This window comes from Podarcis cretensis (assembly GCF_951804945.1).
Source record: "Podarcis cretensis genome assembly, chromosome: Z".
NCBI lineage: Eukaryota > Metazoa > Chordata > Lepidosauria > Squamata > Lacertidae > Podarcis > Podarcis cretensis.
The window spans coordinates 34948350-34975224 of record NC_137184.1 but is presented as its reverse complement, the minus strand read 5'-3'; the positions used below and the strand labels follow the sequence as shown (position 1 = coordinate 34975224).

The window sequence follows — 26875 nt, the reverse complement described above, 5'->3', positions numbered from 1 at the left end:
CACCTTCTAAGGCTCTTTTGCTACTATTTTGCATGCAATGACTCTTAGATTGCTGACTTCCAACCCCCAACTCCCATTGATTTTCAACCTCAGTAAAGAATGGTGTTTGCTAAGAGTAAGTAATGATTTCTAAACCTTGCAAAAATCAGGTGTTAGAGTCTTCATAGAACTATAATTTCTAAAGGCAAGTGTGAGATCACCTGCTTGGTGCCATTGCCATTATAAGAGAACAAGGGAGCTATTCATGGTGACTTCCGGCATCTCTTTTTCTAGAAAAACAGCACTGACACTAGTCATCTTGGTGATATCCTTGTTTTCTGTGTATTGGGAGGATTTGTGTTTGTGTTTGGGGATGAATGTTCAGATATACAATCTCACCAGCTTTCTGAAATGGTTCACTTTTCCCCATGGAAGTGATATCAAGTGCTTTTCTAAAGATGAAGATCATGTCTCCATTTTGAGATAGTACTTTCTGACATGGAGAACATTACATCATTTCGGCTCATACAGATTACCATTGTAGCGCATCATAATGAACAAGTAAATACAATTGTAATGGAGGTGTGTACGGATTATGTATATGTCTGTAAACATTACTATCATTTATATTTGAAATATTCATATGTTTATAGGCTGCAATTTGGCAGGTAGGCAGGAACGTTTAATGCCCATTAAAATATATGAGTCTATAATGTGTGTGTATGACTGAAAGCATGTTTGTAAACTTTATATATAATGTTACTTTTATTCGTCTCACTAAATGGTGTTCAGTATGCAGAACATAATAATCCAAGTTGCATCAAAGTGATGTAAAGTTACATTGTATTTGATTACAGACAAGCCATAGGTATGGGCAGAATAAAAATAGCAATAATAATATCAAACTCTTGTTATTTGCTTTCAGAGTATATATATAGTTAGCTTTTGCAGATAAGCCTATAATGTGGGTAGGAACAAAATAAGCATCATGGTTCATTGGCCTTCTACTACTTATAGCTGTTTCTGCCCTGTATGTCTTGCATTATTACATACCTCTCCAAGACCTTATTAACAAAACAAATTGAAACATGAAGTGTTAACCATGCAAGTGAGGATTGGACAAATAATTAAATAAATCATTTTAACCAGCTTCCCTTAGTATACTAGGGATAAAAGAGATTTTAAGACACCCCCCCAGCCCTCACTGCTTAAAGTGGTGGATTATTTTCTGCCTATGGATTTGGGGAGCATTATGTTTCTTTCGTCGGTCTTCACTTGCAGGTTCTTTATTTGAATAAGTAAGTTTTAGTATAATTGCATCTGCCTAAAGTATTAACATGGGTGTCGGGGAGAGAGAACAGTTGTATAAAGTGTGACCTTGGTACCTGAGAGGACTAAAAATGAATTCCCTGTTTTCCCATTCACTTCAACATACGTGGCAGATTAATAATTTGTTTTGCTTGTTCCATTGTATATACACCTACTATTAAAGTGAGTGAAGGTCATGTATGGAAGAGCTCCTTGTCTATACTGAATGGAATGGCAGTGATGTCTTTGCTCCTTATTAAAACTTATGGGAAGTTCACCCGGTGTTGATGAGTGTATCAAATTGCTTCATGTGCATCAATTCTGCTAAGCAGGCTTGCGTAGGGATCTTTCAAAAGGAACTTAGGACTGCAAAAGATGTTTCTGATCAGCACCTGTTTATTTGCATATGGAACATGTCATCAATAATACAGGAGACAAGGTCTTAAAGTCAGAAGAACAGCAAGTGAGGTTGGCATCAATTTTGTTTAATAGAACTTCATAAACAAACTAGTCAATGGTGTAACATGAAACTGACAGCTTTCATTACAGTAAAATATATGTCTTTAATTTAGTGGTTTTATGTAAATGTGACCCTATTTTTTCTTTTCATATTTTTTCCCTGTGTTATAGCCTTAATTGCAAAGAGATTAATTTTACTTCCTCTGCTATTCACAGAGGGCGACGAGACAGGAGTGATGGATAATCTACTTGAGGCACTGCAATCTGGGGCAGCATTCAGGGATCGCAGGAAACGAACGCCAAGAACTCAGGGTAGGACATTTACTGAACTTTTTTTGGGGTGAGGAAATGTATCTTATGTTCAAAGTCAGGGGGGAAGGGAGTCTGTTTGGGGAAAGCTTGTATTACTGTTTTTGACTCATGTGAAAACTCAGCAGGACATGTATATGCATTCACAAGTTTTAAAATTCTAACTGTATCTACAGATAATTGTAGAGGGCAAAAAAGAAAGGAACAGAGGGTTCCCTGTGTGCTTGATACAGCATTAAATATAAATAAACACTCAACAGTTTGTGAAAATCATCACCATAATTAAATTGACTTAGCTGAAATCTTTAGACTCTGGGAATTGTGAATTTTTATTATAGTTAGATTTTGTTTATTTGCTTGCTGCGCTTTGGCATCAGTCAATCTATTTTTGAAGAGGTATATCCTGCTTTGTATATTTAAGTCGAGCAGTTACTGATGCAAGATTGGTCCTGCCAAGAAGCACCCTGTGCCTGCTCAGCCAACTCTAACAGCGGGGAGGGAGAACACACTCAGCGCAGACTTCTTGGAATAGAGGAGGAAGCATTTGAAGCTGAAGCAGGAATTGGCTTGAGAGACTGAAAGCACAGATATAGGAGTTGGAAGAGGAAATTGACCTTTTGATTTTCACACACTAGGATCAGAAGTTTCTAGTTGTGGTACATGAGGATGGGGAAGAAGGGAATGGGTGAACCTAAGGCTTATGATTGTACACATAAGACTATAACCTACTTTAGTGTTACTTAAAAGTGATATGTGACTATAAAAATGCATATATATTTGCTAACCATTTGTTAATATTTACTATATTTATACTAAGTTTCTATTGTGTATATATTTACTTTGCAAAGAAAAAGAAATGGTTTAGTGCTAGGTCTCAATATAGGCACAAGGAGAGTGGGGTATAATTTACCAACTGAAGAAAGCAATAGATTGTATTGTAATTCTACAGAATTCTAGGACAGAGATGCAATGTAATGCTTCCTTGTCCCTTTGTTAGATCCAGGAATATTAGCCTTCGCTGGTTGTAGTTGTGGGTGAGGAAGTTTGTTACATCTCCTTCCTTCCTTGTTCAATTCCTGTTCATATGAAATTGCTAGGAATTTTAAATATGATCATGAAAGGGAACCAGTGGACAGGCTCCTTATGCAATCTTACAAAATTGTAAGCTGTCAACAAATCTGATGATTGCAGAAAATTATTATGAGTAATCTTTGGCTGGGAGGTGGAATTGTATCCCATGTACCTGTGTTTATAGAAATAGTATTAGCTAAAATGTTTTCTGATAGATACATAGATAAGACAGAATGCTCCCAGGTATAAAGGAGGATTCTCTTTGTTGAGACAAAGTAATATGTTTTCCTTAGCTTCTTTGCTGTCTAATCAGTTTACACCGTCTAATATTTTCACAAATAGCCTCCACAAATCCTACTAATTGCCCTGTAGAGTAAATTCAAATAGGAGGTTGTAGTATTGATCCTACCATAATGTGTTGTAAATGTCACATATTAGTCTGTGCATATTAAAGGCTTATTGTAGTCTGAAGTGCAGGTGTCTGAGGTACAAGTCCACAAAACGAAGTGTATATGTCATGTTTCTTTTTATGTACTTTTGACACTGTGTGGCCTACCTTTCCCAAGGACTCAGTATTGTATCCTAATACAGGTTCAGACATACAGATTTAATAGTAAAAACTGTATTTCAGGTGTTCATTCATATGTCACAAAACATGGTATAGCAAACTAATGGTTTATTTATTTTATTTTGACTGAACGAAATATAATTAAATATTGTTGCATCAACTTTCTGCCTATTTATGCTGTAAAAAGGAAAAGTGCACCCTACATATTCACTGAGGTTTTGACTGTTGTAATACAGTCAGCTGCATGTGAGCAAAATGTTTGCTCTTCTATCTACTGCACATCTACATGAAATATGATTAAATCACACTGGCACTGAAACATTTTAAGTAGTCACAATTTCTGTCTCTCCTACTTATGTAAATATTGTAAAGGGGATGAGTATTTTAAATGTGGAATTTGAATCTTACCTGGCTTTCCTCTTTAATGATTCAATGATAGTGAAATCCCTTCTCCTTTAAACAATTCTGCCAGCATCCTGTCATACCAGAAACTTATTAAAAGGACATATGTTGAACAGTATCCATCACTCTTTCACCAATTATCCATGACCTTTTATCCTAGCCTCAGGCTATGAGATTATAAAACAAGACCAATTCTGAAATATATTCCCTCTAATATTAGTTTAAGCACACACCCCCACACACATTTCTAACAATTTTTCTTTTTTAAAAAATCCACTAAACTGCTAAATCTTTTACCATTGAATTACATTTCTGGAAACCTTAATAGCTGCTGCCCTTTTAGGAGTGTCCTAGTTCAGAAATACTGCAGCTGCGGTGTTACTATGTGCCATCATTTCCCCCTCTTTCTAATTACAGCAAAGTTATATCTTTGAGGTACATACTATGGCTATTTAGCCGTTACCTGTGGTCTAAACCATTGAGCCTCTTGGGCTTGCCGATTGGAAGGTTGGTGGTTTGAATCTGCGCGACGGGGTGAGTTCCCGTTGCTCTGTCCCAGCTCCTGCCAACCTAGCAGTTCGAAAGCACACCAGTGCAAGTAGATAAAGAGGTACCACTGTGGCGTGAAGGTAAACGGCATATATGCAGCATTGCACCCAGCAGGACTTACTTCAAAATAAACAATCATAAAATTGGGTTGTTAGCCCATTTTTAGATTAGCAGTTAATTTCAGAAATATACAGCTGTTCCAATGCCATGGACCTTTATTATTTATACCCCGCCCATCTGGCTGGGTTTCCCTAGCCACTCTGGAAGGCTTACAGCATACAGTGTTCCAGTTCTTATGCAGATCTTCCAGCTAGTAAAAGGCGAAAGATTTATACAATCTGAGGTGAACCCAGAGTATAGATCTTCCAGCTAGTGTGGGCTTTCCAGTTTATTATAATTCTTGAATTTTGCCTTGGCAATTATCATCATGTATATAAAGGTCCCTTTCATGGTCAGGGGTCAGCAAACTTTTTCAGCAGGGGGCCGGTCCACTGTCCCTCAGACCTCGTGGGGGGCTGGACTATATGTTTTTTTTGGGGGGGGGGTGAACAAATTCCTATGCCCTACAAATAACCCAGAGATGCATTTTAAATAAAAGGACATATTCTACTCATGTAACAACATGCTGATCCCCGGACTGTCTGCCGGCCGGATTTAGAAGGCGATTGGGCCGGATCTGGCCCATGGGCCTTAGTTTGCCTACCCACGGTGTATGCAGACCTAGTTTTTGAGCTGGGGTCAATGTGGGGATGCTTTTATAGCTGTAACATATACCTTCCGCATTTCTCATAAGTGTGTTGCACTTCAGAAATACTAAACATCTCTTGTTTACATGGTTTTATTTGGTTCCTTAAGTCTTGCTTGCTTTAAAAAATATTAATTCTTCATATCTATTACTATTTATTAAATTTATATATTGCTCTTCATTCAAGGATCACAGGGTGATTTACAACATAAAAACACAAAATACGTAACATAATAGCAACAAACCACAACCCATCTGACACATTTAAAAGGCCATAGATTGTTTAATTAGCCAAAGGCCTGATAGAAGAGGAATGTTTTCTTCCTTCCTTCCTTCCTAAATATATGTAATGAAGGCAGCAGGTGAGCCTCCCTGGAGAGAGCGTACACAGACATGGAGCCACCACACAAAAGGCCTGTTCTCATGTTGCCACCCCCTGCACTTCTCATGGAGGGGTCACACAATGAAAAGCCTCAGATAATGATCACAGAGCCTTAGTTTGCTCATCTGGGGAGAGGTGATCCTTAATATATTGTGTCTTGAGCCATTTTAGGCTTTAAGTGGTGCCCTCCTTATGGAATGCCCTCGCATCAGATGTCAGGGAGATAAAAAATTAGACAACTTTTAGGCAACATATGAAGGCAGGGAAGTTTTTAATGTCTGATTTTATTATTATTATTATTATTATTTTGCTGGAAGCCACCCAAAGTGGCTGGGGAAACCCAGGTAAATGGGTGGGGTATAAACAGGGGGGCGGGGGGACAGCACTTTGAATTGGACATAGATACTAACTGGCAGCCAGTGCAGTCATGCCAGGATTGGTGTTATATGCACAAATAATTTTGCCTCAATGAGCAACCTGGCTGAAGTTTCTAGACCATCTTCAGAGGCAGCCCCACATATAATGCATTGCAGTAATTTAACCTAGGGCTTACCAAAGCATAGAAAACAGAGTTACGATAACCTTTCAACTGATGCTGCTGAGCCACCAGCCAAAGTTGATGGAAGGTACTCTGTGCCATGGAGGCCCAGTTGACAGCAATGGATTCAGAAGTACCCCCAAGCGGCATACCTGCTCCTTCAACGGGAGTATAGCTCCATCAAGAGCAGGCAACCCACCATCCATCTGATCTAACAGTGCCTCAGTCCGGTCTGGATTCTGCTTTAGTTCATTGTCTCTCATCTAGTCCATTACTAAAATGTAAGCCTATGGTCTTTTGAAACCAAAGCTTTATTTATTTTTTAGAGAGAGATTATTATGTTGTTTTGGATTAAAAATGCTTTGTGCTCAATTAACAGAAAATAGTTCTTTATCACTAACAGGTCTTTTATATGTTTTATATGTTTGAGCCCATTTCAGTGCATGTAATTTATAATCATTTCCCTCCCCCCAAAAAAAAAAATGTTATTTAGTAATTGCTTTAGTCACAGACGTCCATGAACTGTCCTGAGGCAATATAAAAACCTATATTCAGTAAATTACTTCAATTTCTCATGCTGCTTATTTTGTAATAGTTCTAAAATAAGTAAGAACTAAATTATGTATCTTAGAAGAGTTGGTTGTAAGCACAGTCTTGGGAAGATGTATTTACTTAGCATATGATATAATCGTTCTGATGGAGAAAAACATAAAGATATCTTTGTTTTAAATAATAATCACCAGTAATTCATTTCTAATTATTTGACTTTATTTTAATCGTTTGGCTTGATAAATACTTTGTAGGAGGTTCCAGGAAATAGCCATTTGGGAACATTTTAGTTCATTTTTTCTTTCTCTCTCTGAAATAAAGATTCAGGCGGTCCTTGTCCCTATGATTCCTATCAATCGGTGACACATAATACTTTTTGTCAATGCCTTAGCATAATAATGCACTGGATTAGCAGCAATACATTGAGACCTAAAGCATACTAGTCTGAGGCACTGTTAATATGTGACTGAACTGCCCAGGTAAGTGGCATTCAACCTGAACTGAAAGGGGGTCTATTTCCCCTAAAATTTCAATTATGTCGTGCTCTAGCAGGTAGATAGCTTGGGGGTGTTCCTTGATTGTCACTGAAAGTATGTCATGTGGCATGAAGCCATTTATCAGTGTAGGTTGTAACTCTGCCTGGATAACAGTGGTCTGACTTCAATTATTCATACTGTCAGGAACTGGCTGGACACCGAGGAGTGGAGGCTGGATACTGATGAGTGGACACTGGGAGAGAGGGGTTGGAGACTGACCTGGAAGAAGGGAAGCATGAACTGAGGGAACATGTAACAGCCAGAAGACGAGAGTCAGAGGCAGGAGAAGCTGCAGGATTGGAGAGTGAAGAACAGTTGCAGGAGGAGGGATAGATAAGTCAGGCTGGTGTAGACTCAAGGGCTTCCACACTTCTTCATCCTGCCCCCCCCTTCCTGCTCCACTGTCTCCCAAGACCAGAAGAGGATTGAAGCGAGAGGAGTAGAAGCAGGTTACACTCATGCATAGTTTGCGCCAGCTTGCATACAGCTTGGGTAGGGAAGATACATAAGCTGAGGCCAGGGGCAGGGCCTCTCTGTTGTAGCAGCTGCCTCATCGGGTGAACACTAAGAGTAGCTGAGAGACGGAGGGCTGATGGACATGCCTTTCCATAACTTGTAGGTGTACTTTTTACAATACAAAGTTAATTCCTCACTCTGGATATTCCATGCCTGGCAGCGCCATGGCACATACCTTAGTAGCATGTCTTGTTCCCTTTTTTTAATGTGTTTTTTTGGTATAATTCTGTATTTTTATACTGTGAACTGCCCTGAGGTCTTCAGATGAAGGGCAGTATACAAATTTAAAAGTTAAAGTAAAATAAAAAATGTCAGTTTCAGGAATCATCATCAGATATTTCACTTTTATTTAGTTAGCTCATGTTTCAATTAGACAGAAATAATACAGTGTGTTGTGCGTACTCATCATACTTACAGTATTCAAGTCCTAAATTTCCTGATGATTATTCCATAAAGGTAAAGGGACCCCTGACCATTAGGTCCAGTCGTGGCCGATTCTGGGGTTGCGGTGCTCATCTCGCTTTACTGGCCGAGGGAGCCGGCATATAACTTCCGGGTCATGTGGCCAGCATGACTAAGCCGCTTCTGGCGCAGCAGAACACCAAAACCAGAGCAGTGCATGGAAACACCGTTTACCTTCCCGCCAGAGCAGTATGTATTTATCTACTTGCACTGGTGTGCTTTCAAACTGCTAGGTTGGCAGGAGCTGGGACAGAGCAATGGGAGCTCATCCCGTTGCGGGGATTCAAACCACCAACCTTCTGATCAGCAAGCCTAAACGGCTCAGTGGCTTAGACCACAGCACCACCCTAGGCAGCCCTAATTCTAATTGCCAAAGGTGGCCGCCCAACATCCTAGAACAATAAGCAACTTTCAGAACAACATGTGGGCACCACTGTCCAGGAACCCTGGGAACAGAAAATTATTGTAATAATTTACACACACACACCGGGATCCTGGAGGGCAGTTCTAAGTCTGGGAGATATAAGAGTGATAACGTTCAAGGTGTGCTACCTGAAGGCAGGTCATGGGTTAAATATCCTCTGGAGCACCATCTGCAGACACTCAGGAATCAACCATGTATTGCTTTGGAAAGGTATGCATGGAAGCCGAAGTAGCCACCTTACAAATCTCCAGAATAAGGAAACTCTCCTTGAATGCAGCTGAAGTAGCAGCTCTCCTCAGAGAACGAGCTGTGAGACCACCCAGAGGCACTTCTCCAAGTGCATGGAATGCTTGTATAATGGCCTCCTTAAGTCACCCTGAAATAGTGGGAGAGGAAACCCACTGCCTTGGGGATGTCTCCCCCAAAGAAATGAACAGTGCTTCTGGTTTCTAGAAAAAAAGGCCTGTCCAGGGAGAAACTCAAAGCTCTCCTCACATCCGGGGTGTGCCACAAACATTCCCAATCAGACTGTAAAGGTAAAGGGACCCCTGACCGTTAGGTCCAGTCACAGATGACTGTGGGGTTGTGGCGCTCATCTCGCTTTACTAGCCGAGGGAGCTGGCATGCAGCTTCCAGGTCATGTGGCCAGCATGACTAAGCTGCTTCTGGTGAACCAGAGCAGCGCACGGAAACGCTGTTTACCTTCCCGCCAGAGCGGTACCTAATTATCTACTTGCACTTTGACGTGCTTTCGAACTGCTGGGTTGGCAGGAGCAGGGACCGAGCAACGGGAGCTCACCCCATCACGGGGACCTTCTGATCCGCCAACCTTCTGATCGGCAGGTCCTAGGCTCTGTGGTTTAACCCACAGCGCCACCTGGGTCCCTAATCAGACTGTAGATTAGGGCAAAAGGATGGCAAAACCACTGTGCCCTATGAAATTAGACCTTTGTCACAAGAAACCCTCAAGAAACTCTGGGAATAGAAATTCACAGTAAGAATTTCCATTTTTCTTTTAAATGCATACTATGGTGCATATGCTAATTATTATGTAAGCTGCATTTGGCTATATTGTCAGTATTGAGTACCCTGAAGCACAATGCACATTAATTAGAAAGAAAGTAGCTTTTTGGCAAATTCTCTTCAGTGAAAGTCATGTTAGGAAAGGATTATATGAACTTATTTTCCTTCCAATGTACTTCTTTTTATTAATAAAATTAGTTCTCTTGCTCTCCATTTTTTCTGTGCATAATCAGTTCCCAAAAATGTTTTTTTAGTGGGACTGATATACATATTGCTAGGAATGTTTTATCCAAAATACTTTAAACTGAAAAAAATATTCCCAACCTCAGACTTTCAATGTACAGTTGACTTACAATGCATGTGCATTTAACTTGAGTGAATTCAGCTTTTTTGCTCAAGTCTTCCAAGCAGTAAAACACATAGATGATTTGATTGTTGACAGTTTAATCTGTCAGTGAAACAAAGCCTCAATCTCACATGGGATTACAGACATTTTGAGATCTTATCAGTTAATGTTTGATCTGCTCAAGAGACAGCAGTGGGAAGTTCCCAGTCACCACATTTCTCACCAAAAAAACCAGTAGCAGCAAATGAGCCCATGCAATCAACCTCTGAAGGTGAACCACAGACAACCACTTTGACTGCAGCTGGCTATTGGTGATACTAAATTGTCCTCTCCTGTTCTCCTCTCCTGAAACAACATCAAGATCAAAAGAGCAAAACAATTGTCATGCACCTGTAAGTGCTGTGCTGTATGGCCATTTCCTGGTTTTTAAAGGATTGTCTTGACCAGATACAGTGGTACCTCGGGTTACAGATGCTTCAGGTTACAGACTGTTACAGACTCTGCTAACCTAGAAATAGTACCTTGGGTTCAGAAATTTGCTTCAGGATGAGAACAGAAATTGCGCGGCAGCGGGAGACCCCATTAGCAAAAGTGGTACCTCATGTTAAGAAGTGTTTCAAGTTAAGAACGGACATCCAGAACGAATTTAATTCTTAACCAGAGGTACCACTGTACTATTTTTGCTTTACACACTATCCTTGGAACATACCTCCAACATAAGTTGTAAGTTGACTGTAGTTATTTTGTGCTTGACAAAGAGAACTGTGTGACTAGGGGCAGAATTCAACAGGATTCCTAAGTTACTCTGAGCATCATTTACAAAATGACTATCTGGAAGTGGAGAATGCTGCAGCCTTACATTAGAGTAAGTTATTATGATTATTATTAATAAGTCCTAGTTAAAATTAAGATAGCTAGCTAACTGATTGCTTCTATAGTATAGTTCAGTCTTCATCATTGCTACACCGCACACTTAGAAGTAGGCATCACTGAACATAGTGAAATTGACATCTAAGTTCACATACATATGTTTCTGTGTTGTGTGCTGTGTGAATATAAGGCTAGCTCCATTCACTAGATGGCTTATTTGCTTCTTGATCTATGTAGTTGTCTGTCTGTTGTTGGGAGACAATGAATCTCAAATGTCCAGTTTTCAAAATTTTAACATTTGTATCTTTGTGAAGCAACATATGATGAAAATGTAATGTTCACATTGGGAAACACTGTAGTAGCAGACTAGCACATTAAAATTATGGAGATGTGAATGTTCAGCAAACCACTTGCTCTTGAGAGATGGTTCCTTGCTTAGCTCAGTTGTACATTCTCTCTCTCAATTACACACACACACACCACAACACACACACCACACCACAACACACCATACCACACACACTTAACATTGTTGAATTCAGAAAAAAACAACTAGGAAAGAGAAGGAAATTGGTTAAAGAACTGCATGAATGTCAGAAGTGCATTAAAAATACACAGCAAGAGGCCTGAGAGCATTTTCCAAATTATAAGGAGGATTGATAACATGAAGACGGTTACTCTCTTCTTCACAGATGAGATTTTTTTAAAAAGTGAAATGCTACAATTTGCAACAATAGTAGGTAAGTAATCAGGCAAAGTGCATTATAGAGAGAAGAATAAAACCAAGCAACTCTATAACAGTTGCAAGCAAGTGTAAAATTTTAAATGGGCTTAGCTGTTAGTTGCCATCAACTTCTTCAGCAAGATTTATCACCCAGTCCTCTGCCAGTCAGGGCATACAGTACTGAACTAGATGAAGCAATGGCCTGATTCCATATAAGACAGCTACATTTGTTCAAGTGAGGAGAGCCTTAGGCTTCCAATTTGGGATTATGCTGCCTGATTCACATACATAATTTTACATGAAATCAGCTGATAGAACTTGTTTTTATGTTATGTAACAGAGATTTACCAAAGTCTTCTTTGGTGGGTTTTTATTTATTTATTCACACATTCAATTCCCCCCCCCCCCTATTTGAAGCAGAAGTTTTGAAGACATTTCACCTAATTGTTATTTCAATGCTTTTGGTGTGGTCATAGGCATTAGATCTTTAGTATCATATTTATTGACATAATAGTGTGCTGGTCACTCACCCATCACTGTCCTATAGTCCCCATTTTGCATGACAGTGTGGACAGTTTTATAGATAGTTATCATATGGGAAGCTACTTGTGCTGCTCCATTTCTATTATTGTGTGTTTGAACTCCTGTGTGTGTGACATTGTAAGGATCTCAAGCCCTCAGTCAGCTCAACAGGAAATAACCTGACCATGATAAGGGACAATATCCCCCACTTTCAGATCACCCTCTTCCTGCCCAGCTGAGAAACCAAGGTCCCAAGTGTGGGCCTGCCACGTCTGTTGGGCTGGTGACATGTTGGGACAGCCCCATGGTTGTCATGGCAGCATGAAGTCCTGGGCCATCGCAGAGCCTTGGCATGTATGTTAAGTTAAAGTCCCCTTTAGGAGTGCTTGGGAATGTACTGGGAGCCAACATAGGTCTTTTAGGAGTGGTGTTATATGGCTCTGGCAGCTGCTCCCACTCACCAGTCTGGCAGCTGTGTTTTGGATTAATTGTAGTTTTCAGAGTCACCTTCAAACATAGCCCCACATAGAGTGCATTGCAGTAGTCCAAGTGGGACATAACCTGAGCATGTACCACTCTGGTGAGACAGTGTGCAGGCAGGTAGAGTCTCAGCTGACGCACTAGATGGAGCTGGTAGACAGCCACCCTGGACCCAGAAATAACCTGTGCCTCCATGGACAGCCATGAGTTCAAGATGACCCCAAGTCTCCGCACCCAAGCACAGTTGCCCCATTCAGGACCAGGGAGTCCACCACAGCTGCCCACTAGTGATACAGACTGTGAGAATAGGATTCTAGACTGGTTATATTTTGTCCTGATCCATCAGGGCTCTTAATAACTTATGTTCATCTTCAAAATGCACATAATTTCCTCTTAAGTCTTCCAGACTTACCTTAAATGGGCTACAGATGGGAACTAGATGAACCAAAAAGTCATACTAGCAGTTTTCCTCCATGTGTTATTTGAAAAATATACTTACGAATAACACAAAAAAACAAATTGCAAAAATGTTGCTTCAACCTCCTGGCTTGTGAAACTTTCAGCGATTCCTGTTTCTGGAGTGACTCATCCCCTAGCCAAACTGAGAGATCTGGGGTGTTATTTTCACAGCAACTATACTTGCTTTGTTTCACTGCAGCGTTTGGTATCTGTCTTAGTTCTCATTTTTATTGATTTCATTCAACCTTTCCCTTCCTTGATGGTTATTATGCTGCTGATCATCAGTGTCCAGCACCTAACCCTTAAAAGTTTTTTAAGTCTGTTTCCCTCTCCTGAAATGCTGTGTTTTATAGGCTTGCCATATGGAGAGTTCTATATAAAATAAAATGTGGTACAATACTTCTCATTCATTAAATAGCTTTCAAATAATTTATCATTCATGGAGAACATAAAACTATCACTTAGCTAGATACATAAAAGATGCATAAAAGCAATAATAGTGAAGATTTCTTAAATTTAAAAATATTGAGTTTTATTAGTCTAATCAAACTTGATATACATGTGTGCATTTGGTACACTAGATTGCTGGCATGGCATTTATTGGCTGGAAGCAATTCATTTTTAATTCATGAGAGGCTATTTGAACATTGTGAAGTGTGCTTTTGTGTTACACATTTTTTACACAATTAAGAGATACCCCTTAACCTACACATTTTTGTCAAAGAAAAAGCAGAAGGGAAAACATAGTTTGTTGCACTATTATGCTTACAAGGCAATGGAACTGCACATAGCTGGAATTCCAGCAAAAGGCCGAAGGCCAACCATCTTTTATTAGAAGCATGAATACTAATGTTAACATGATGATTTTGTTATACCAGAGGAACATTTATATTATGCCATATATAGTGTTCAATGATGGAGGACAACAGAAGTGAGAAACCGTGTATCCTGCAGAGTACTCAACATTCCTATACATTCAGTCATTCTCATTATGTACTGGAAGTTCAAGGTTAGATCTTTCTTATAGTTAGCATGCATTGTACTATTCAATACCAAATGTGTTATGTTATAGAAATCAAAACAGTTTTGTGTCCTTCTGCATCTTATGCTTTCAAACAAATGCAGCTGTGTTTGAATCAGAGGCCTGGAATGTATCATAACCAAGCAGGGTTAGTGTTAAGGGTCAGTACAACCAGCTACTTGCTGAGGACCATGCTTCAAGAAGGGGCTCCCTTCTGGGCCTCCTGCTGTTGCTGCTTGATGCAAAACTGCAGATATTGTCAGTAGAAAGGGACAAATATAATATTAAAACCTAACCTCATATATACATTGATGGAATCTGGAACTGGTGGTTACCGACGAGAAAAATATATTTTGTGATCACAGGAGCAAACTAACTGTATGAAAAAGGCAAAGTCAATGTTCGAGATCATTAGGAAAGGGATTGAAAAGTCTAAAATTATGCATGTTGTGTACAAAGTGGGTAGAGAAAAGTAACTCTGCTCTCATTTTTATTTATTTATTTATAAGGGTGTTTATGAACTGCCAGCTCATAAAAAGAATATGTGGACAGTGTAGAATAAAATAATTAAAATTATAAAAGCGTAAAACACAGAAAAAATATCAATAATATTAGAACTAGGATCATCCAATGAAGCTGAAGGTCCAGGGCAAACCAAATGAAGAACTTCTTCCTACAGCACGTAGTTACTGCTACCACAGTGTGGCAGGTAAATTTGTTACCACAAGATCTAGCCATGCCCAGCAACTTGAATGACTTTAGAAGGGAATTATACAAATTCAGGAAGAGTTAGGCTGTTAATGACTAATAGTCATGATGACTAGTACTTACTACCTTCAGTAACAGAGGCAATATGCTCTAAGCATCAGCTCCCTGTTGAGGAAGATATTGCACTCATGTTCTGCTTATGGACGTAGCCACTATAAACACAGAATGTCTAGGTAGACCTTTGGTCTGATCCAGCAGGGCTTTTCTTATTATTAAGGTAGGTGAATGGGCAGCAGTGAAGAAACAGACTGGTTCAGGAAGAGCATCTTGCCCAAGTGTTCCTTTAAAATCTCGAGTTGTCACAAAAATGAAGCTGTCAAAGCTGCATTTCAATTATACTGCTTCAGAAATCATTAGATGAAAATAAGACTCCACAGACACATAACTGAAAATCCACTTTTTTTATCTGCTCACCTCATCAGCTTGTGACTAATTCACCTGAATGAAGTCTTCTAACCCATTGGAGGCTTTATAAACCTATTTATAGTTTCTATCCCTCCTTGGACCTGCATAAACACAGAAATTGCCAAGCTCATAGTAATCCAAAATGAATCACAAGATGTGAAGACCAGGTTGAGATTCATATGGCTATTTGTAAAAGATGTATGTGCTGCAGAACAGATAGAAGAGGGTTTAACTATTATCATCTTTGGATATGTGATCTTCTGTTTCTGATATGCTCTGATATGCTCTAAAGAAATTAGGAGATGGCCATTCTCCAATTCCTGTCTCACCTCATTTTTCAAAAGTCTCTCTGGTGATGGTATGTTGCAGTCTTGACAGTTTTGTGCAATAAGTGTCAGAGCATGCAGAACTGCGCCAAGCCAGTAAATAAGCCTGCACTTGCTTTGTCATATTTTCCATTTATCATAATCCATCCAACATTTCCAGGGACAACATTCTGGGAACCTTTCTTTTTTTCAGGAGGGGCACTGGATACTCTTTTTTCTTTAAAAAATGTGTGTGTGTAAATGTAGCACTTCTTTTCATTGGGTTAGAACTTAAATTTAGATTCTGCTACCTCCGCTATACTTTTCACATTTTTCAGCAATAAACATTAAACTCTGCAGGTCCAGAATCACCTCTGCATGATGTGGTATATGACTTCACTGAAAGAGATTTCACTACAAATTTACTACATATTTCTTTTCCTGGAATTTTAAGTGTGACCCTCAAATTGCCAAAGCAAAATAATAAAGGACATCTAGTTGTTGTTAGGGTCATTATTTGAATGTATAATTAGGTAAGTCTGTCATAGCTCCAGGAGTTTTAAGCAACCATTGTTTAATTAATAACCTGACTTCCCCCTTCCCCCTACCGCACACATACACACCACCTGCAAAATCTCTTCTAAGATTTTTCTTTTATAACAGAGGTTCTGAATAACTAAACCAAAAATAGTATTTTAAGAAGCATTAGCTCTTCCTTTAAGTTATAAACCAATCCAGAAGTGATTTTCTAGTAAATGAAGCTTGATTGCAGTGCTAATGTTATTTCTGTGCAGATTTTCATATTGTTCAGATGCAAGCATCCATTACTGATAACAAATGGTGTTCAGAAGTCAAAAGATTGCTGTGTCTGCATCCATCTAGCTCTGTGAGGAGCACCAATGTGAAATTAATATTTAAGGCTTACATTTGCTTTCATACAACATGTATTTTACAAGCTAACACTGTCTTGTTGCCATCCTGAAATGATGCATGTGAGTATATTTAAAGACAGACTCAAGGCTTTCACCTTGAATTTTTCTGAAGCTGTTTGGTCATCATCACAATTAAGCCTTCTAACTTCCTTTCTTTGATTATATACCAATGCAGACATTAATGCTTTTAAACAACTGAATTTCTTTTCAGATAGAGATAGGTATAAAGACAAGACAGATTCTACTGAATCCTTATTTCCATACACTCCTTTCCCCATTTGGGTGGCAGTAATGCTGCAGAAAATTACAAATAGAGCTCACTTTCTCTCTCTCTCTATATATATATATTGCTTGCAGTGCTTATGATTTTCTTAATGTTTATAGTTGAATTTACTAACACAGTAGTACCTGCATAAATTTGGGGATCCCTTAAGGGCCAGGGATTTATCAGTGAGTTCATTCATAATAATTAAGAAAATTAGACAAATTCATAGAGGAAAAGGCAATAAAAAACTACTAGCCTTGATGGATATGTTCTACTTTTACTGTCAGAGGCAATATTCCTCTGAATACCATTGCTGGAAATTACAGCTGGAGAGAATGCTGTTGGATATAGGCCCTTCCCATAGGTTTCTGGTTGGTCACTGTAAGAACAGGATGTTGGGCTAGATTGGCAATTGATCCTGCAGGTGGTTCTTATCTTTATGACTGCTCTGAAAAAGTAACAATTTATTCTCCCATTAACTCTATCATAAATTACTTCCATTTGTACAATCTCCTCTTTAGAAAGAAACCACTTGTAGTCAGTCGTCTTCTTTTGGGGTGGGGTGGAATAAGTCTTATTTCTTTGCAATAATGTTATATGAAGCATTCCGTCTTTAAGAATACTGCTCAGGTCTTCATTGGATTAAAGCCAATGGGCAGTATTTATATTCCCCCTCCCAGTGTATTTTATTGATTAAATAAATTGATTAAATTGATTAAATACAAAGATGACAAAACAACAGCATTCATATGCCATTCATAATACGTATTCAATAAACTTACCTATGCAGTGTTAATTTATGTACCCTCTTGATACGTTTTCCTGTGAGGAATGTGGAGTAAAATGATTTTGGGTATCATTCATAAGAGAAAAGAAAAGAAGCCATGTCTCACCAATAGTGCCTTCTGTTACCCTTCAGTGGTGGGTAAGAGCATCACCCCGAACTTTATTTAGCCAGACTTCTTTGGGATTTAAATATATTGCTTCCAATACTGAGCTATGGATGCTGCTGGCTGCTGATGAAAGAGAGAACACTAAATCTTTGCATTTGAGGCTATTAAAGGTAAAGGTAAAGGTAAAGGTACCCCTGCCCGTACGGGCCAGTCTTGACAGACTCTGGGGTTGTGCGCCCATCTCACTTAAGAGGCCAGGGGCCAGCGCTGTCCGGAGACACTTCCGGGTCACGTGGCCAGCGTGACATTGCTGCTCTGGCGAGCCAGAGCCGCACATGGAAACGCCGTTTACCTTCCCGCTGGTAAGCGGTCCCTATTTATCTACTTGCACCTGGAGGTGCTTTCGAACTGCTAGGTTGGCAGGCGCTGGGACCGAGCAGCGGGAGGCTATTGCCTAGGTTCAAATCCAGTGATAATAGAGTAAGAGCCTGGTTGGGTGAAAGGGACTATCTTGCGATGAAAAGGACTATAGTCTTGTGAAAGAGACTATATCTTGTAATGTATAATACTTTTTCCCAAAAGGAGTATGCCAGTGTGCAGCCCTACTAGGTGTGGAAATATGTACCAATCTCTCCACAGCGTTTCTAGCATAGAGGGGAGACGCTGGTGCTTATTTTAGTGAAACATAATGGGGTCCAATGCTAACCAAAAGGAATTTTGAGAGAAGCCTCCTGCGAGCGGACTGAGATTGTTTGTAAGGATGTGTTGTGCCCAATTGATTCCTGTCAGAAGGCCTAAACTAAAATATGGCTGGAAAGACCAGAAGACTGGTGGGACTACCGAAGGACAGAAAGTCATGGGAAATTTTTGAAGCTTTGTTCTAGAAGCTGTTCTTCCAAACAAAAACATGGGAAGCAGATGCATTTAAGAAGTGCATCTGTGTCCACCAAAGGCACATCATGTACTGGTGACACTTCTTCTCTAAATGCAGGTGTGCTATTAAAAGAAATAAGGAGCCAGTCTTGACTTTTAGTTTTTTACCATTAATATTATTAAGGTTTATATAACCCTAGAAGTTCTGCTTTTCAACTTTTGTGAATGGGCTTAGCTTTAAGCATTCTAATTGCTAGAATAAGCTGTGTTGTGCCATGCTTGAAGAAAGAGGTTGAAACTAATTAGTGCTTAGCATTATAGAACAAGAAAAAATTAAATCAGACACTGTCAATATTAAACACAGACTGCTGTGAAGATACTTTCTTTAGTTATGGAGATTTCTGAATGATGGACAAGCTGAACCAAAATTCATAATCTTATTAGTATTCTCCTATAGCCATCTAATAAGCTTATCAGGTTGCTTCTTCACATCTTGTGATATTACCTTCTTCCCATAGATAATGTACTCTAATTTCTATAATGTACTCTAACTTCTTATTGAGTGTCTTGTTTGCCAAATTTGTGTACGTGCTCCTATACTTTAACTTTAATTATTTCATTAGCCTCTAGAAAACTTCAGATTGTAGCTTTGTCCTACAAAATGTTAATCCACAGATATCAGCATACTTTACAGTCTTTGGAGAATGATGTTGAAGTTCAGGACTACAAGAAAATGATACGCTTTTAGTTTCTGTTATTAATCATTTTATAGCATTTTTCAGCATGCACATTTCTTTATAATCTCATATATCCACAAACTATCCTGCAAAGTGAGTTAGAATGAGAGATTGTGACTTGACAAAGGAAATCCAGAATGAGGAAACATTTGAATATAGGTCAGCTCTATTGTAAATGAACTGTACCGATGTGTTTGCTGATCCTCACTGCCCCGTTCTGCTTCATAATTCTTGCTAAAATGTTACATGGCCCCATATCTAATGCTTCAAACAGGTAACAAAGCTAATACTATCCTCCTCTGCAATCAACACATACAGTTGAATTTGACTTATTCTCTTTTAAATATAACTAAAATTGGTGACCATCACCACATCTTGTGGTTGCCATTGAAAGTATAATCTTCTATTTTTTATCTCAATGTTCTTCTTTCCTTTATAAACATACATGCATATTTTCAAATTTAAACTATCTTTTTTGGGAGGAGCACAAATTAATGGTAAGAATACATGCTTTTTATATATAAGGTCCCAGGTTAAATCTGTGGCATATTCAGTTAAACCAAGATGCCCCCTTTTCAGGAAAAAAACAAAAACCTTGGCACCCCCCTGAGTAACATACTCAGTGCACTTATTCCTGCTGATGCATGCTGGACTTCCCAACAGTGCATGACACACTCGCCTGCCAACACCTGCTTGTTAAGACCTGTTGGTAGACTTGACCACTTTGTTATATTGCATTTTGTGTGTTTATTTGGAGAATAAAGCAATCACTACAACTTTAAAGCTATGTTACATCTGTAAGCATCATTATACAACAGATGAAATATGTACAAAAGATTTTCAAAACTGGATCGGGAGGTGTACTGGACCCCAGTATTAAAAACCTATTGGGTGGACCAGAGTGAAACCTGCCAACAGTCCAATCCGCCCCAGTGGCAGGGCTGGTGCCACAGCCCACCTAACCACTGGCCCAGTAGGCGGGCAAGCTGCCATCCCTTCCCAGGCCTCAATGAAGCTGGAAAGGGTTCATCCAAGCCTGGGAAAAACTCTCACTTCCAGCACAACCGCTGGAACCAAGGGAGGCATTATCACCATCCCACAATAGCACAACAGATGAAACATGTACAAATGGGTTTTCAAAATTACCTTCACTTCTCTTCTTTCTTTATGCTTCCACCACCCCCTTATTTTTATTTAGCGGGACACAGGTGGTGCTGTGGTCTAAACCACCGAGCCTCATGGGCTTGCCGATCATAAGATCAGCAGTTCGAATCTGCGTGAGCTCCTGTTGCTTTGTCCCAGCTCCTGCCAACCTAGCAGTTTGTAAGCATACCAACACAGGTAGATAAACTCCATTGTTGAATTCTACTGGACTTAGCCGTCCAGAGGTACTTTGCCTTTACCTTACCTATTTTTTATTCAATGCCCCCCATTGCACCCAAGGCTACTACCACCCCCCAGGATCATTCCAGCACTCCCCAGAGGGCAGTATTGCCCACTTTGGGAAACACCGAGTTAAATGGATCCAATAGTAGGTGATAGTACAGATCTGTGCCTGAGACCCTGGTTGCAGTACTGGGTAAATGGACAAAATGGTGTAACTTAGTGTAAGGCAGCTTCATTTGTTCAAAAAGATGATGTGATATACTATATGTTCTGTTTTGCAAAATGTTCCCAAACCATTGGAAACTGGTAATTAAAATCTTGCACTGTAAAAGGACATATAGCAACATTATTTATTTATTTAATTCATAAAATTTATACGCTGCTTGATTGTTAAAAACCTCAAAGCGGTTTACAAACAATAAAACAGGAGAATCAAGAAAAATTCACAGGCATACTTTAAAACATAAAAAGCTAAATACTAAAACAGATTAAAATTACCTCAATTTCCTAAGCATTTGGGTAGGCTTGTCTAAGTTAGTTAGATTTATTATGGCCATTGGCCCATATTGAAAACAATACATCAAAATTTATCTATAAACAATACAATTTAAACAGTTCCAAGTTAAAACACCCATATAAAACCAATTTTACTTCAATTAAGTAAACACTATACACAATAAGCTCCCTCTATGTAAACCGCGATTCAAATCCCTCAGATTTTGGGAGATATGCGTCTTAGTTCTGGCACTTATTGATGGTTCTTAAGTTTAGCTAAGCTGTCAGAGTCATACAGTGATCCATTTCTCCTCTTTTGAAATAAGACATTAATCAGGTATCTAGCGACTGCAAGGGATCTACTTGTGTCTTCGTCGTTTAATAAGTATATTATTTGGGCTTCCTGATGTCTGTCAGCAATTCTCAATAAATATGGGGCCAGAAACTTGGACCGTGAAGCCGAATGTAATGGACAACAGAAGATTATATGATATAATGATTCTATAGATCCACTTTTACAGTCACAGAGGAGTGAGATCTGTCCGTTGGAGAGTCTGTTACCCAACACATTTGATGGGAAAACATTGAATCTAGCCTTTATAAAGGCATACCTGTGCATCACCACAGATAAGGTAGTTAAATAAGATGGAAGTTTCGTTGGTGGTGTTAAGCCAAGGTTTATCGGCGAACAGGTGCCACCACCTGTCGCAATATTAAATTGTAAATCCATCTCCTCTAATTTGTGAGTTATAATTCTCTTGGCAGAAATTAAATCCAATTTTAGTAGTTCAGATGGAGATAGTCCTAAGGACACAAGTTTCCCATGTATTATTTTTGCCCAAGGGCTAGGGAAGTCATCTCTCCAGAGACACTGTATCAAGTGGAGATTTGGAAGTTTATGCCATAATGCCAGCCAGTAACAGAGGATGCATTTCCATAATGTGGTTTCTAGAGATGTAGCATTTAGTTCGAGTCGTATAGCAGTATTTTTTTTTTTTATAATAATTTTTATTCATTTTTCAGACAGATAATAAAGACAGTATAAAACAATATAGCTTCAAAATCATAATTTCATACCCTTCTTTCTTTTGACTTCCCCATACCTCCCCATCTCTGCATCCTTGTTTAATGGTTCTTTAGCAACCCTTAGGTCCATTGTCTTAATTCCCTTTCATAAAGTTTCCTTTAATATTTTTTGATTACTGCTGCAATTCTTTACCTCTTACCCCCTGACATCTTAACATTCCTCAATTTTACAATTGTTTTTAAGATATATTTTAAATTTCTTCCAGTCCTCTTCCGCTGACTCTTTCCCCTGGTCACGGATTCTGCCCGTCATCTCGGCCAGTCCCATAAAGTCGATCACCTTTGTTTGCCCGAGTCGTATAGCAGTATTGCCTACACACCTGGGTAATTTTAGCAACCTTCTTAGAAGCTGGTTTTGGATTACCTCCAATTGGGTTAGATTAACAAAGGACCCCCATATTGGAATTGCATATGCTATTGTTGCAATCACCTTTGCCTTGAAAACTTTTAACACTGATGGAATATGGAAAGCCCCATCTGAAAAGAAAAATCGCAGTAGCGCAAAGGAAAGGGCTTTAGCTCTATTTAATACATATGCAAGGTGGACCTTCCAGCCCATGTTGTGTTGGAGAAGGACTCCCAAGTATTGAAATTTAAAGACTTGGTCAATGGCTTTTCCGTCTATTCTCCAATTATAGGTTTTCCGACTCTTGGTGAAAATTAGGACTTTGGACTTGGCATGATTAATTGTAAGAAAATTTGATTTGCAGTAAACATCGAAAATTTTAATGCCCTCCTAAGGCCGACTCCTGAGAATGATAGGATCACTGCGTCGTCTGCGTAAAGTAGAAGGGGGCAACGATATTGGGCAAGACGGGGGGCGTGGATCGTTTCTTGAGAATCTATCAGAGGCGCCCTCATATCACTTATAAATAGATTTAAAAGGGTCGGAGCAAGGATACATCCTTGACGAACACCTCTATTGATGGTTACTGAATTTGAGAGGTCGCCAGCGGGAGTGATTCTCACTCTAGCGGCCGATCCGTCATGCAATTTAGTTATTAGCCACAAAAGTCTTTTGTCTATTCCCCATCGTGCTAATTTCCCCCAAAGTAATCCTCTGGGGATGCTGTCAAAAGCGGCCTTTAAATCAATAAAGGCCGCACAAAGTTGGCCTCTATTCGGGGCTGAATATTTCTGGGCAAGGTGGTATAAAACTAAGACATGATCAACCGCTGACTGATTCGGTCTAAAACCAGCCTGTTCAGGCCCAATCAGGTTGTTCTCTTCGGCCCACTTAGTAAGCTTAGTTAACAAGAACCGTGCATATATTTTCCCAATTATTGACAATAAACTGATATTCCTGTAATTTCCCGGATCATCTGTCGAGCCCTTTTTATGAATTGGAATAATAATCGCATCCTTCCATATTCTTGGAACCTTCCCACTGTTGTTTACGGCATCAAAAGTAACGGCCAGGATTTTCGCCCACCAGTCTGCATGAAGTTTTATAGCTTCCGCCGGGACTAAGTCAGGACCGGGGGCTTTTCCAACTTTGAGATTAGAAATGAGTCTGTGGATTTCTTCCGGGTCAGTCGGTGGCCAAAGAGGGAGCTGCTCATAGAATCCATCGATTGTATTAATATTAAGGTCGGGTAAAGCAAAATAGTTCCTTAGAAAGGATTCCCAAACTGGGGCAGGAATAACTGTTAGGGGGTATCTTTTAGATTTTCTGTTAACCAACATCCAGAATTTTCGGGAATTACAGGTATTTGAGGCAGCTATAAGTGCATGCCAGCGGTTCAGTTGCCATTCCTGTTTGGCCTTTTTTTGCACATATTTGTAAGCTGATTTTGCCTGATAGTACTCCTTGGGAAGCATAGTCGCCCCTGAGGATTTGTAATCATTATAAATAGCACAAAGATGTTGTTTGGCTTGTTTGCAATTACGGTTAAACCACAGTGCACCTGTCTTGGAGTGGGCCCGATTTGGCTGGTGGGTTGGGACAATAAAGAATGACGTGAGGTCATTCAACAGATTGGCAAATAGATTAATAGTTTGATCGTGTTCATATGAAGTTATGTCAAGGGCTGAATAGGTTTGTATGATCTCCTGCTGAAAAAATTCAGAATATTTTTGAGCCTGCGTTACAGACCACTTTATACCCTTCACTTGTAATGCCGTATTAATACCCTCTACCGGGTTTTCTGTGTTAGTATCTAATTGAGTTGGATGACTGTACTCGTCCCCGTGCCAGTCTAGGTCAAACGTAGCAGCAAGTGGAAGGTGGTCACTGAGCTGAATATTGTCAATCTTAAAAGAGAGAGCTTTCGGCATCAGATCACTCGACGCTAAAAGGTAATCTAGTACACTGTTTGATTTTATGCCTAGGTGGGTATACTCCCCCGGTATAGGCTTGTCTAAGCAAGAATGTTTTTAACAGGCACTGAAAAGAGTACAGTGAAGGCACCTGCTTGATCTCAGTAGGCAATACTGCATTTTAGATATATAAAACTGAGCATTTGCCCTTGTCTACTTGTAATAAGATTCAGTCAATAATAAACCAAGTTTTTCAGCTGTCATCTTAACAGATTTTTAAGAATTATGTACAAACTGAAAAAACTAATGCCAAGATATGCAAAACTTGTTGCATATTTAACTAAATTGTGTTATTTGAAATGCTTCCAAAGGAATGCAGTGGCAGAAAAAATCAATTCAACAGCATCCCTGGAGGGGATTGGCCTTCATCAAATGTTTACAGTCGATTTTGGAGCCCTTGACATCGCAGTCATATTACTGGGGGCTTGCAAGACAATGCCCAGAGTGGAACTTGCGTTCATCACTTATTGGGGAGATGTGTGAAGACTTGGGGGGTTGAAAGGTTCATTAGGTCAGCCTTTAAGCACCATCAGTCAACTGAAGCAAACGGATGAGCAGAAGAGAAATGGACCAGAATTGAGATGGAGCAATAATCCTTTACCATCAGTTGTTTGATTTTTCAAGAACTGTGGATAATCTGTAAATTGGAATTGCATGGCTGGTAATTTAAGCATAAATCAACATTTATTAGTATGGCATTTTGATTGCAAAGCTTACATTTAATAGGCTTTTAGTATAAAAGTCATTTTACTATGTTATACTGCTGTAAGTGATAGAACTATGACTTCTGAGGATGCCTGTGAAATCAGCCAAGTTGTTTTGGTCTCTTAGGAAATCAGGTTATCAAATAAAAAATATAAACCATAGTGAAGTTTATTTCTTTTAATTTTGTCAAATATACTGGAAATAATTTGTTATCTCCTTGGTTGGCTTGAATTATTTAAATCTGCTTCTTTCATTCAGCATAAGACTGCTTTATTTTCAAGGGTCATCCATTACATCCAATATCTTGAAAAGGACACTGACCAAAATGTTCATATCCTGCCCTGGAAGTACAATAAACTGAGGCCTAATGGAATATGCGATCTAAGCCTTCTGACTGAGCAGAGTGCAGTTATATGAATATTTACTGACTATTGAATGAGAATGCTTCCTAATATACTAAGGGACATCTATATCATAGGAATTCAAGATATACTCACTTGGGATAGCCTTATTTTACCTGACTAGCTTGAAACATACAATGTCTGGCAAGTAGAGTGAGATTAATTAAATAACTCTTGTGTGCAGGATTTTGTGGACTATGCAAATCTCACACTGCAGGAGGCTGTGAAGGAAAAAAACCCCTATTTTTATCTGTGTTATGTATACTAGGAAGGGACTAAAATATTTGCCCACTTTGTTCAACAACCATGTAGCTGTCCATGCATTTTAAAAAACAAAAACATTATTATTGTGCTAGTTAGATCCATCCATCCTAACATTAGGCAGTACCAGTCTAAGAGGGTGGGGTAGCCCCTCCCCTTGGAAATAATTTTTGGACCATGACTATCCTTCTCAAAGTGAAGGAATGCCTCCTGGGTGCCTCTGGAGAACTATAGTTTGACGCAATGTGAACAAGCTGGAATTGGGTGAAACAAGCCTTGCATATAGCTGGGAGGAACAGTTTGGAAGCTTTCTCTTCTGTTAAACCATGATTTATTGTTTCACCAGAACCAACAAATTGTGGTTTAAAAGAAGTCAACTTGAAGCACATTCAAAACAGTGGCAAACTGCTTGAACAAACAATTACTGCAGTGATATGATACCACATGATTAATGTCACTCGCGGATGGGGGGAGAGCAGTTTCGATAAAATTGAGGAGGAGGGCTTCAGTCAGCCAAGACAAACAAAACCCTAGTGTGCCCTGAATCAGGAATTGCCAGTTCTCACAAGACTAGCCACCGTTCAAAAAATTCCCGTAAGTCAGCTTGTGGCTGTGTGCATCAGTGTCAGATTGTATAGACACAGAAATACAGGGCTAGTGCTCATGAGGAACTGTCAATTGTTCACCCATGTTCAAGCATGCTGCAGGATCACACACTCCATCTTCCCCCCTCCTCCATATTTCGGGTGGAAATTCCTTCCACCCTTGCTCCTAGCAACCTTAATAGGTAATGCATCAGTAC

At 39.4% G+C, this 26875-nt stretch overlaps 1 protein-coding gene across 1 annotated transcript in view; it reads left to right on the top strand.

Moving 5' to 3' along the window:
• The window catches only part of DIAPH2 (diaphanous related formin 2), a 358680-nt gene that overhangs the window by 261688 nt on the left and 70117 nt on the right, over positions 1-26875 (top strand). Inside the window, exon 27 of the mRNA XM_079962400.1 lies at positions 1963-2058. Coding sequence (XP_079818526.1) covers positions 1963-2058 — 96 coding nt within the window. The remainder of the gene's footprint in view (positions 1-1962; positions 2059-26875) is intronic.